The 14,214-nt window shown below is 41.1% G+C and overlaps 1 protein-coding gene across 1 annotated transcript in view; it reads right to left on the bottom strand.

Moving 5' to 3' along the window:
* Nucleotides 1–14,214, bottom strand: part of VWA3B (von Willebrand factor A domain containing 3B) — a 123,006-nt gene that overhangs the window by 31,371 nt on the left and 77,421 nt on the right. Inside the window, 4 exon segments of the mRNA XM_064481885.1 lie at nt 1,902–2,020; nt 9,477–9,633; nt 9,719–9,806; nt 11,234–11,347. Of these exon segments, the coding sequence (XP_064337955.1) occupies nt 1,902–2,020; nt 9,477–9,633; nt 9,719–9,806; nt 11,234–11,347 (478 nt within the window).

The following is a 14,214-nucleotide window of genomic DNA, read 5'->3' on the forward strand; positions in this document are numbered from 1 at the left end:
TCTCAATGTTGGGGAGGGATAAACTGGGAGTTCAGGATTTAGCAGATATCAATCACTATATATAAAATAGATAGACACCAAGGTCCTACTCTATAGCACAGGGAACCATAGTCAATACCTTGTAATGGTCTACAATGAAAAAGAATATGAAAAGGAATATATATATGTGTATAAATGAATCACTATGCTGTACACCAGAAATTAACACAACATTGACTATATGTCAATAAAAAAGGAAGAATAATCATAAAAATTTAGTACAATATAAATTAAATACATCTGTTAATAAAAAAAAAATCTGTGTCTCCACTTTGCTGCTGTGTGATCCTGTTACATAACTTTTTGAAACTCTGTTTTCTTACCAAGAATGAAACCCTTGAAGCCCCAGCTTGTAGCCCTGCACCAGGCCTTCACGGACCAGGTAATTAGAGCACTCAAACATTTGAGTGATTCAAGCAAATTCAATTATAATACGAATGCTATTATTATATTACATTTTGAATAACTGAATTTGAATAACTAAACTTGAATTAGATCAAATTCAAATTAAATTCCAATAGTCAAAGATATATATAGCTACCCCTGCTAGGAAGAAGAGAGCAGGGGAAAGCCAGCAGCCCAGCCCCTGCCCTGGGGGGCCAACATGCGCACAGCTGGGCAGAAGCAGTGAGCGCTCCAAGGGCCCCACGCAAGGCAGGAGGTAGAGAGTCACTGTGGAAAGGCCTCTCTAGGGAGGGCCACTGGTGCTGAGGCCAGAAGAGATGAAGGAGGACAGCTAGGGGGCAGAAAGGGGGCAGTGGAGCTTGGAAGCAAGAGAAGTCCTGCCTGGTGCAGGGGGAGAGGTAGGGAAAGGGGGCTACACCAGTGAGAGAGGGTAACTCCAGAGCCAAGTCTCAGACCGGAGGAGGAGGGTTCGCCTTGGCAGCATTCAGCCTGCCTTTGAGGGAACTCAGAGGAGTCCGGGAGAGCCCCTGGAGGCAGCTGAAGGAACTGACAGCACCAGGTCTTAGGAGACAGCCTCAGCTCTGAGGTGGAAGAGGCCCGAGTGTGAGGAGACCCGGAGCGGCCTGAGGGAAGGCCAGCCACTGGGCTGGACCATGCACTCCAAGCGGCAGGAGTCAGGCCTTATATCATTCTGCACACACACTAGACATTCTGCAAAATGACAGCAGACCAGTAAATGCTGGCCTGGGCCACGTCATTCACTTTCGTCTATTTTATTTCATTTTTCCCAACCACACGGTAGTAAACGAAAACCCAACTGCACAGTTGCCAGAACCAAGAACAGGCTGGCCTGGAAGAGCCGGGTAGCTCAAGTTCAACACAGCACGTGCACCGAGGATTAGTAAGTGCAGGGGGCCGGGCGGGGGGAGGGGAGGGGATTAGAGAGCTGGGCAAGGGGGATGTGGGGTTACCTGCCCTTGTGAAAAGAGGCTCCTAGCTCAGCACTAACACAGAGACTATTTAAGAGTATAATTTTCATGGTACTCAACTGGGTCCTTTTCTTGATTTTGATATAAAAATTATTTAAATAATAACATAGATTATCTCCATTATCTCATTATTGTGGCGTTTTATTAGTCACTGTACAGAATGTTAGATGCTAAAGTGGCCCAATTCATGCTGCTAAAAGGAAAGCTGCAAAGAGTTCACGGAAGCATGAGATTTCTCAGATTTTGGAAAGGGATGATGGTTTCCTTAAGTCTGTTGGACACTTTCAGGAAACGTACTTAACGCAGCGCTGGCAGAGGAAGCCTCTTATGTGAGCTGCTGCTGCGGCTGTTAATACCTCTGATGGACAATTGTTACATAGCTTCTCCTGATGAAAAATCTAAGCTGAAACAAGGGAAAACAAGCCCAAATTCCACATCCGTGGAAGAACAAAGCCAGGTGATACTCACTTTTCATAGGACTTAATTGCCTGCTCCACTTTTTGCTTGTAGATATCCAGCTTCACTCCTTGGGGGTTAATTAAAGTCATCTTATTTGTGTCATTGCACACATGTGCCAGAGGAAAGACCTATACACCAATGCCAAAGGAAAGTGTCACTTGATAGGTTACTACAGGCCTTCAAGAACGGATCTCATGGCTATACAGTATGTTTTTTCTGATGATAAAATCAATATATTATATTTGTAGAAAAATTAGAAAATATAGAAAATCGAAAAGAAAAAATGAGAATCAGATATCATTGCCAATCTTTTCCTTCCAATTTTTAAAACTACATAACTTTTAAAAAACAATCACCACAACCAAAACAAAAACAAAAACTGTTTCAGGAAACCCTAGTCAGAATCAAGTATTATCTTCATAAGCTTCTGTCAAATTGATGGGTGTAAGTGATAAGAAACAGGATCTCATTTGTAGCTACTTTGTAAATTTCTAGTTGGGTTAAACATCTTTGTTGTATATTTACTTAAATTTTGATTTTCTTTTGAGAATATGTGGTTATTGATTTTGATTACTTCCTTTATCAGTTTATAAGAGATTCTTATACACATCAAATAGAGAAGGCTTAGTGATCAATGAAACCATGTTCTGTGAGAACCGCAGAGTACCAGAGAGGGAAAATTTTTAAGTTCTTTCTGTCTGCATCTGACACTTGCTTCTGGGTCTGGGGACGCCTCTAATTCCATGCTCTCTTAACAGTACCTGTAATACACACTTACCTGTTTGCGTATTACCTCTTTCTCCCTAGGAACGTAAGCTCCCTAAGAGCAGAACTTTGTTTCATTCACTGCTGTATTTCTATCACCTAGAACAGTGCCTGGCCCTCTACAAATATTTGTTGATTAATGAATAAATGTATATTCACAAAAAGATATAGTCCATATCTTAATATTTACATAAAAAAAGAAAAAGCCTAACAGGAGAATACTGACGTATAACAGCGTTTTGATATTGTGTGTGACCCAACCACAAGGAGCACAGGCATTTTGGAAATGTGGGGAATTACTTTTAAGAAGTAAATTTTTACTTTCAATCCAGATGATACGGAGTTCATGCTTTTATGTTCTCCCTTGCCTCCAAAATCATACAAAAATTGTATTGTCACTTAAGGGGGAAAATGCATAGAAAAAAAAGGAAAGAAATGAAGAAGGAAAGAAGGAAAAAGAAATATGCATGGTTGATATATTTTTATAGACAAAAAACTGAACAAGTCAGCAGGGCTGAAGCTCTGGCTATGTTAACTCTTGTGTCCAAAGATGGCAGGGACCATGGAAGCTCAATGCCCAGAAAGAGAGTGGGACCATGAGTCAGGCTCGGTGCCTGAAGCCAGCACTAGAATGAGGTCCTTTCACCCATGAAAGAAGGCCCTGCCTGGTGAGAGAGGACACTGGTGTAGCCTCCCAACCAAGAACGAAATCAGGCCACCCTCAATCTATACTATCCCAGTATCACCATGGGACAAGAGCTCTAAATGCCAGTGACTGGGGTGAGGGGAGGCAACTGCAAAACAGAAGAAGGAAGAAAAGAACAGATTTTTAAAAATCTTGTTCAAATGAGGTGGCATACTAAAATTTCAAAATATGCACCCCAAAAATGCCAAAAATGATAGTTGAACAAATCAATAAGCAAACCATCAATTCACCTGAGAAGAAACTAATTTTATGAGCTATCTAACAATAACTTTATACTAATAGCGATTAAAATTAATTATGTTTAGGTTGGTCAAAGATATAACTGTCATATAAAAGTAGAAGAACAAATAGATGCGTCATAAGAACACACGGATGAGAAAAAGAATAACGTTTTGAACAATAAAACTAAATCATGTAAAAAACAGACACTGAAATGGAAAGTTACATGTATTAATTTCATAATGAAAACATCAAGACCAAAACAAACAAAAAATAGCCAGATTCAGAAAACCGAAAAGGAAGGAATTAAGTTAAGCTGAATAGTCAAAGCTCGCTACTTGTCAGACACAAGAATTCACCACGTGGCTTCTAAGCACTCTTCATCGAAGAAAAGGAGTCAGAACAGTGGGTTAAAAAGTGGGTTGACTGGACTTTGAAAACTGAATGAAACTTGCAGAAGTGGAGACAAACAAACAAACACCCCACCATCTCTCAAAATGTCAAATAAACTTTCAGAGGAAAAAAAAATCAGTCTCACCAAAATGAAAGACCCTTACATTTTTATCTCCCCTGGGAAAAAGACTAAAAGTCTATAAATAGCTCTTCAAGTTATCAACTTATGGCTCAATTACAAATCAACACCACAAAATATTTCACAACACTGTAACATTTCACCAGGATCCGCTTGACTCCTGATGAAAGGGACTAAAAGAAAACCCAGTGCTTTTAAACAATCTTCTACCTCCCTCTTTCGTGGATTTGGATTTCATGCCTTGCGTGGCCATCGCGGACTTCGGTGTGGTAGGAGTTCAAATTTGGCTCGTGTGCACCCACTCTCATTCCTTTCTGTGTGCAGATTTAGGGAAAGACAAAGTCATACTCCACACCTTCAGTATGTGGTCTTAGGTTTTACAACATGATGGTCAGGTGAAGGTCCCACGGGATATTCTCTTTATGATGTCAAATTTAGTGTGACTATGAGGTCATAAGGGGCATTCTTGGGGGTTCAGAATCATGGCCGCCCAGCTTCTGTATGGACACAAGTGGGGAGGAGAGTGCGGTTAATAGGAAATGACACTCTGTTTGAGAGGCGATGAAACCACCTGGTCACACCTCCTTACAAAATGTTTTACTTATGACCTCTTATAATGCAAATCAAGCATTACCAACTAATGGAGGACCCTTTTGGGCAATATTTGATAACAAAAGGGAGCCTCAAGGTATTACCTATTTCTATTCTCTTGAGGTTAACTTAGAAGCCTTACCAAATTCATGATAATCACAACAAAGGAGGAGGGAGAGCACACAGGGCAGGGCGCTACCTACCCACAGGTTTGTGATGAGAATTTACCATGCCACAAAAGGCACGGAGCACAAGGGCCCACGGTAGGATGCACTTGGAAGAATGTACATCGTCTTCCTTGGCTTTGCTTTCTAGAGTCAGAAGACTAGTTTGCTCTCCAGAAGAACAAGACTGTCACTGCTCTTTTATTTTTCCCTTCTTGGAAATCACTCGACACTTTTCTGTCTCTCAGCCCCCCGTAGTTTAGTCCTGTCGACTTGACTTTATAAACAGCCCTGGATCCATCCCCAGTGTTGTCACCTGGATGCTAGCCACCTAATCCTTGCTTCCTAACTGCCCCCGGCATCCCAGCCTCGGACCTCTCCAACTGTTCCCCACATAGCAGCCAAAGCCCACACTGATCTTCTCTCTCTCTTCTGCTAAAAACCCTTCCGTTTCCCTCAGGATGACCTTCAAAAGATCCTTAACTCAACCAAGGTCCTTCCTTCACTAGCTTTCACACCTTTCTCCAGTCAGACTAAATGTTCTTTGGAATGATGAACTTTCTCTGACCCTTAGATTCCCCCCCCACGTTCCCACTCTGCCTAGGTCGGTCCTCTCCACCTCATCAGCTTCTCAACTCCTCCTCCCTGGGGTCCGCACCTGGACTGAACAGAACTCCCAGGTCTGAACTCTCCAGGCCAGGTCCCAAGCCTTCTCTGACAATGAAGCTGGTAGGGGCCCCCTGGGTATCTTCACTCTGCACTTCCCACCCATTACGTTTAACTAGAACTTCGTTTCTTAACTGCTGTTTCCTCCATGAGACTGTAAGTTGCAACTGGGCAGGAATTTGGCAGTTTTGTTTGGCTGTATTCTAGAGCCCAGCTCAGGGACTGCATACAGTAGGCATGTAATATTTATTGAATATTTTTATAATTAAAGCCAGCATTTATTGAGTGCTTGCCAAATGCTGTCTATTAAATGCATTACTTCTTTTATATAAATCTATCTATTTATCTATTTATCTATCTATCTATCTATCTATCTATCTATCTATAGTATATTACATATCCTGTAACAGTCTCTGAGTAAGTATGTTATCATCTCCAGACTACAGGTATATTGCATCCATCCTGGAGAGCAGACTTCTAAGTGCTGGGGTGAGTTACTGTTTTCTTCTTCCAAATATGAGGGGAAGACCAGTTGAATAAGAATAAGATTCCATGTCTGCATACTATTTTTGGGGTTTTCAAAGTATCTCTATACTCGCAGAATTAGAGCTTATCCACAAATATTATACATGGTTCTTCTTAGGAACAAGGCTGTCCTTGGGGATATAAATGAGTGGAACCATATAATCTATTTGGAAGGTGGATTTGGTTTACCCTGCCAAAAATTTAAAGGTACACATCCTTTGGGTCTAGCAATCCATCTATCACAAAGATAGACTTGTCCGTGTGCCCAAAAATCTCTGTCCAAGAAAATCCATCACAGGATTGTTTGTAATAAGGAAAAGAAGGACATAATGTAAATGTCCATTAATAATGCAACCAACAAAAATGAGACAGACCCATATCTACACACACAGAAAGGTCTCTAAGATATAATTTTGAAAGATAAAATAGCAAATCCATATGGTATTGCCTTATTAGAATTGTTCTGTATATTTAAATTGTTATGTGTATATATGTATAAATAATGTGTATGTATGTGTGCACACGTATGTATTTGTGTGTCTGTGTGTGTAGGAAAAGGATTGGAAAGCTATTCAGCAAACTATTCAGAGTGTTTCCTTCATAACTAAGAGTGGTGGAGAGAGCTTTCCCATTTCCCTCTAAAGACTTCTATATGGTCATTCTGTACTGAGAATGTATTCATATATTACTTATCAAATAGAAATAAACCACTAAATAAACTAAATGTCATTTCCTTTACACTTGCACCATTTTACCACTTACTCTCGATCTGTTTTTCTTAACTTTTTCCCCCCAGCATATCATTAATGTATGTCCAGAGTTGAAAGTACTACAACAAAAATGAGAAGTTATACAAACAAACCCCCCAAATCACTAATAATCTCACCCCTCAGATAAACACTAGTATCACTTTGGTAAAAGAGCAAAGGGTAACCAAATGAACATACTATCTATGTGGTTTTGTGCCCTGAGTTTTTCATTTCGCATTATTTTGAGAGCTTTCCCCCATGGCATTATTTATTCTTCAGAAACATGACATTCCATAAATGTACGATCTTCCATCACATGGATGTACCTACTGGACATTTAGGTTGTTTCCAACTTTCTCTCTGTTAGATATAAGGCAACAGTAATTATTCACTGAACATACTCTTCAGTATTTCTGATTATTTCCTTCTGGAGATTATGGAATATCTACATATGGATTTGCTGGAGGAAAGATTGTAGCCCTTAACACCTCTGAATATATTGCCAAGGTTACACCAATTTATATTCTGCCCAGCAGGATGTAAAAGTTCTAATTTCATCCTATTTTTTGCTATCACTATTTTACTATCATTTTTAACCTTACAAATTTGCTAATGGGGGAAAGCTGTCTAATTGTTTTTTTTCAATTTGCATTTTTTCAAAGATGCATATATTTGGTTATCAGTAAGAAATATTTTTGTATGCGGTTTTGACTTTTTTTCCTTTAGATTTTCCACTAGGATATTTATCATGTTCTTATTCCTCTATGATATGGGTGTATGTTTGTGTGTGTACTGAGTGCTGACTTACATACACACATACCATGTGCACTTGTTACCTTACACGGATACAAACACAAACACACATATTTAAGATATTACTCTTATAACTCTTTGTTGTATATGTTATCAATATTTGTCTGAGATCTGCCTTTTTTTATTTATATGCTTTATGCAAAAATAACATTTTAATTTTTAATAACATTTAATTTTAATAACATTTAATTTTAATAACACTTTAATATAAATCTTTCCTTTGATTTTATGTGTTTGCTTTCCTAACTTCTCATATTTGTGTTTTGAGAATTTACTTTTCAATGTATCTCAGGTTGTTGGGAAGCTTAGAAGGAGACGTGATAAGCACAACAAAATTCTGTTTCTGGGGAGAGTTCACTAAATATATTTTCTTTCAAATAAAACTCAAGAATATTAATAAAATAAATGCAGAGAATATGAGAAGCTGTCACCACACTTCCTAGATGAAATAAATCAGTGTTCAGTTTCTTGCTGCTGGAAGGAGACAAGTTCAAGTGATAAGCTGGTATCTGACTAATCAGGTTTGTGTTCACTGGAGGTTTAAACAGAATCTGCCAGTCACAAGGTCACAGCCAGGGACAGGACTGCTCACCCTGAGGCAAAGTCATCAGGAACCCAGTCTAAGAGATCACACACCCAACTTCCTGAACAGGAATTGCTGGTCATGTCAAACCAGGACGCATGTTGAACTCCATGGGTATAACTGCTTAAATGTGACCAGTAGAAAGAGTCCACCACTTCATCTGCTTCTTCCAAATACATCAAATCTCAGCTATTATAAGACCAGTTAGATAAAGCCCTTTTTTAAAAAAAAGTTTTCCTGCCTTTGATTTTTCTCAACTTTTTATTATGGAAAAATCCAAATACATAAAAAAGCGGAGAGAATAGTAGAATGAGCCTCCTCCTACTCAATATTCTTCTTATCCAAATTTAGCAATTATCAGCTCATGGCCCATCTTGCTTTATCTACTCCTCCCTTCCCCCCAACTATCCCCACCCCCAGATTATATGGAAGCAAATCCCAAATATCCTTCATTTCCTCTGTAAATATTTCAGTATGAGATAAGGTCTTTGAAGGATATTATTTCTTATTTAAATCATTCATTGCTGCTATATTTGCCAGGAAGCATCAAGGTCCAATCCTCATACAGAATTCTTTTGTTTTTTTTGTGTTTCTCATCCCCGCGCAGTCTGACTGCTGCTCCCCTGGCTCTGTTCTTGCTCAGGGCAAGTGCCTTCCGGTTGCCCAACTCAAGGCAAACTTTACTGTACCTACGGGCCCTCCTCCACAGTAACCCTACCACACCCTCCTACCGGAAGCTCTTTCTCTCCTTAGATCTAGGACAGGACTCTCACTCTGATGACTCACTCTCAGTCTCTCAACCACTCTCTTCCTCTGTGTCTCTGTCTCTGTCTCTGCTTCTCTTTCCATCCCTCTTTCTCTGTCTTTTTCCTTTGGAGACTTTTATGATTAGAAAGATGCCACCATATTCAGGAAAAAAAGATAAGCAAAAGAAAGACAGAATGTCTCACGTGTTCTCCCTGTCCTTTGATATTGAATGACATTCACTCATGACCCTGACTTAGAGGCTTCTCAGACATTTCTGCAGCTCCACACTGCCACCCATCACAACGAGCCATGAACTGCCAAGCCAACAAAGGCCAATTTCTTCTCAGCTTAGAAGCCAAAATGCTTAAGATATTCTCTCTCTCCTTTTTACTGCCTTTGCAAATAATTTTTTTCCCAATGGCTGAAATCCATTACAACTACACAAGACACTCAATGGACTACTTTTATTTAAGGTGGAAATGAAAAGCACCTTAAGCAGAGCACATACAGAAAATCAGTTTTACCTCATCAAAGACCTTGGAAACGACATGCTTGTCGAGGATGGGGACGTAGGTGGGGTTGTGAGGGACCGCTGTCACTGACAAAGCATCCATGATGGTGAGCTTCTTGGCAGCCAAGCCATGGGTCTTGAGCCAGTCTGCTGAAGACATCTCTGAAGAACTAAGAACACAAGACTCTGACGTTTTAAAACTTCAATCAAACAAAAACATAACAAAGCTGTTCTAGGAAAACTTCAAGTACTCACTCTTGGTCAGAAACTTGGCTTCCTTCTCGGGTCAATCTCTCTAATGTCTTGTCATCGGGAAACTCATCTGTCAGCAGGAGGCCCATTTCTGTGGAAAGGGAAATAGCGGCTGTATGATTTCCTCATCTGTGAGGTTCATATCACAATACAGACCACTCCACACTTATCTCTGAGTTCAGCTGTGACTGAGGGCCAATAAATGGACGATATTTTGGAGAACACCGATCTGTCAGCGCGGGTTCTCAGGCAAGATTCATTCGCAGTTGACACTAAAGACCAGCGTGTGGGTGAGCAGGGTGCTACTCTTGTTTCCCTCATCTGCCACACCCCATACCAGCTGAGATCTCTCCCCATGGAAGGATGAGACACACTCCTCCTCTCTCTCTCCAGAAAACACCTTTAACATGTTAAACAAGAACACCACCTACCACTGATCGTTCAGAGTCGCCCTCATTAGACTCCCCCTTAATTACACAGGAGAGCCTTGCTCATTTCAGTTTTTGACAGTTCCCCCTTACCCACCCATAATTCCTCAGCTCTGTGTGGAAGACTGAAATCCCTATTAGGTCCTGTTTAGTTGTAGGTTCAGATTTTCACATTACTATTTAGAGTTTTATGTGTATATCCTTACATAAGCTTGGATTTATAGATGAAAGGAGTATTAGCCAGTAGAATCAGCAGCATCTAGACGGAGGGGTGTTTGGGAGAGACCTGGTTAAATGCCTGAGAAATCATACTCTAATCATCAGATGACAAGCCCTTTAAAGGACAGTGCGTGTAGCAGACGTAGGAGAGACGGCAGGTTAACTGAAACTGAGGAAAAGCCATCACACCAGTCAGCACTGAAGAACACAAGGTTTGATTAAGCTATGACCCATAACAACAGGAGCAAATTTGTCATTCAGGTGCTTCCTACTGCTTAGGGGATTGAGTGTGTGTGTGTGTGTGTGTGTGTGTGTGTGTTTAGCTGGGGCTGATTATTTATCAACTCTTTGAAACGTAGGGAAAAGTACTACAGGAATTAAATGTCTAGAACTTTCCTATTTTAAGAATAATGATCTTTATCAATAGTAATAAAAATTGAGTGGAAAAATCATATTTTCCTCACATTTAGCCGCCAAAAGGCTGACAATATGGATCAGAGAGGGGCTCATCCGATGGCGCCTCTTGTGAATGAAGGGAAGAAAATAAACCAGCCATGAAGTATTAGGTTTTACAATTCAAACCATGGCGTGGTGGCAGGCATTACCACCAGCACCGCAGTTATGTGAGAGCCGCGGTGTGTTGAACCACTCAGGCACGACAGAGGCACGTCTGGCCCTAAGGAAATCCAGTTCACTAAAGGAAGCAGACCTAATTTACCAGGGAGCCCTTTGAAGGGGAATAAATTTGGACTCACTTAAAAATGGTTTGTTTCCCCTCAAAGTATCTCTCCCCAGCTCTTCTAGGAGCAGACACACTGGGCTCAGGGGGGACAGCCTGGGCTTCCTGACACAGAGACCCTCGTTGGCTTGCCTTTGTCACTTGGCATGTTCCTGCCGGCATCAGATGGGCCATCCTTCCTCCCACTGCAAGCTGAGCTCCTAAGGGCAGACATCTGACTTCTGAGCAGGCTGGTTTTGGTTGGTTCTGTGGGTAACACAGGGAGAAGGGTTAAAGAAATTTGGCATGGAAGGAGGTACTTGATGAGATGCAAATATCTCCTTGGACCCTATTTTAAAAAAAAGCCGGTTCAGTTTCCCAAGCCTCGAGGGATAGTTCTGTCACCAAGGAAATGCTGCAGTAAGGGCTTATGCCACTGATCTGAGCTCCAGCTCCACCCCTCTTGGACAGAAACCTGCTTCCAAGCTCATTCAGGTTGTTGGCAGAATTTATTTCCTTGCAGTTGCAGGTCCGAGGTCCTGTTTCCTTGCTGGCTGTCAATCAGGGGCTGGGGTGGGGGGGAGGCCTGTCAGCTCCTTAAGCACCCACATTCCTACTCACTGGCCCCCTCCACCTTCAAGCCAGCAATGGCACACTCATTCCCCTGGGGCTCCAAGTCTCTCTAACTTCCTCTTCTGCCACCAGCTGGAAAAAGCCCTTGCTGTTAGGGGCTCCTGTGAGTACACCGGGCTCTCCCAGACAACCCTGGCTTGGGGCCACATAACACATCCACGGAAGTGATGCCTTATCATATTCCCAGGTTGCGGGGTTTAGAGTGGGACGTCATCGGAAGACCGTTTAAGAGACTCTGCCAACCTCAGTTGCTGTCCAGACCTTTGTATTATTTTCTACCCTCTGTTGAGTCCCTTCAACTAGCAAGTAGACACTTAGCAAATACTGACATTTAATCCGTGTGCTCTAGAGGATAATGACTTTGCACCAAAACATGCCGATTACTTTTCCTACGTGATCACAGAAACCGCACTAATTGTAAAAGTGTTCTGTACTTCACAATCCAGAAGCCTTATGTATACCCCAAGGCTTTATGTCATATTCATAAATGAAATGCGTCCTATTTTCTACAAGAAGGGACTTATCCTCTCTTACAAGAAATTAGATAATTAGTGTGAAAATTAGCTAATGATCTGCAAATTGTCTGTCTTATGCACAGAAAGGTAAGGAGTGTGCTATGTGCTATTCCTTGCTTTTCTAGGCAACAAATAGGATGATTCCTATTTTGGTTGCCTCTATAACAAAGAATTAAGAAGGATAAATTTTCTTGGGAGCTACGTCTGTGAGCAAGAGAGACAAATGATACATACAGGAGAGCTGAACTCCTGCCCCTGACTACACGGGCAAGCCACCTTGATCAAAATCATTGGGCAAAAACAAGAGGTGTGTCAAAATGAAAGTGAAATTTAGCCCCAAAAGTCCCCAAGCACAAAAACTGTACTATTCGCAAACTCTGCAAACAATGAATAAAGACATTTACCTGGCAGTGGATTCAAGCATTTAACTACTCCCCCGGCTCTGTACAGTCAGTCCCCACATTTCATCACTCTACCACATTAAAAATTGAAATGGAATAAAAATTCAGTACAGGGATGCCTTAGATTTTGGGAATCTAAGGGAAATGGTAGAAGCGACAAAAGGCCATTAGAACGTTCAGGACGAACAGCAAGCAGCATTTCTAGCAAAACTCAGGTTTACTGGAATGGGCGGGCAGAACTCAGAGAAGGGATGCTGCCATACAAGTGGCCAGTATGGGAATCCTCTTTGTCCCCATGGGCCCAAGATATTCTTCCCTTGACCAGAGGTATCAGAACAAGTAGACAGATCATACAAGAGACCAAGCTACAGCAAACAGCTCTGGGTTCTTAAGGGTTTGAGGCTCTCCTCTCCTGCCCAGAGACACAGGGACCCTCAAGAGACTGTGTGTGTGATGGGGGAAGCCACCACTACCCCCTCTGCCAGCACTGAGAGACATCTAGCATTCTGGCTCTCTCAGGCAGCACCAGCAGGGACCAGGAGGAGCCCCAGTGACACCAGAAAATCAAGCATCAAAATAATACCATGAAGGCTGTGAAAAGGAAATTGCCATTGGAACCGGAGCTCATAAAAGCAGGCCAAGGCCTATGTGCTAACTTTAAACAGGACAACTACTTCCTAAAATAAAAGACTTAAATAGCACCCAGGGTCCCTAACATAACAGACAAAATGCTCAGGATACTGTAAGAAAATCACCTATCGTATCAAGAACCAATAAAATCACACTTTAATTAAGAAAAAGCAATCAAATGGTGCCAGTACCATAATGAATCACAAGTTGAAATTATCTGACAAGGATTTCAGAGAAGCCATTAGAAAAACGCTTCAACGATTAATTATGAATTTTCTTCAAACAAATGAACAATCAGAAAATCTCAGCTAAGAAATGAAGTTATAAACATTTCTAGGTGAAAACTGCAGAACTGAAAAATAAAACAACAGAAACAAAAAACTTGTTCAATGAACTCAGTAGCAGAGTGAAAATGACAGAAATACAATGAAAAAAGACACAGAGCCTTAGGGATCTGTAGAATAATAACAAAATATCCGCCATTCATATCTTCCAAGTCCCAAAAGGACAAGGAGAAAAAAAAGTGGGACTGGGAGACCACTCGAAAAAAAAAGAGTTGAAAACTTCCCCAATTTGGCAGAAGACATAACACATGGATCAAGAAGCTGAGCAGATCCCAAACAGAATAAACCCGAAGAAATCCATGCCAAGATGCATTATAGTTAAACATTTGAAAATTAGAGACCAAAAAATCTTGAAAGCAGCTGGGGAGAAAGGATGCATTACATAGAGAGAAGCACCAACTCAAACCACAGCAGATTTCTCACTTACAGGACAGGAGGCCCAAGGAAGAGGCACATTTTCCAACTACAGAAAGGAAAGAACAATCACCTGCAAATTCTGAATATGGCAAAAATGTCCTTCAGGAATGAAGAGAAAATAAAAACATCCCCAGACGAAGAAAAAGTAAAAAATAATTGTGGGCGGCAGATCTATCCTTTAAGACTAAACACAG

Source organism: Camelus dromedarius, chromosome 33 (genome assembly GCF_036321535.1).
Source record: "Camelus dromedarius isolate mCamDro1 chromosome 33, mCamDro1.pat, whole genome shotgun sequence".
Classification (NCBI taxonomy): domain Eukaryota; kingdom Metazoa; phylum Chordata; class Mammalia; order Artiodactyla; family Camelidae; genus Camelus; species Camelus dromedarius.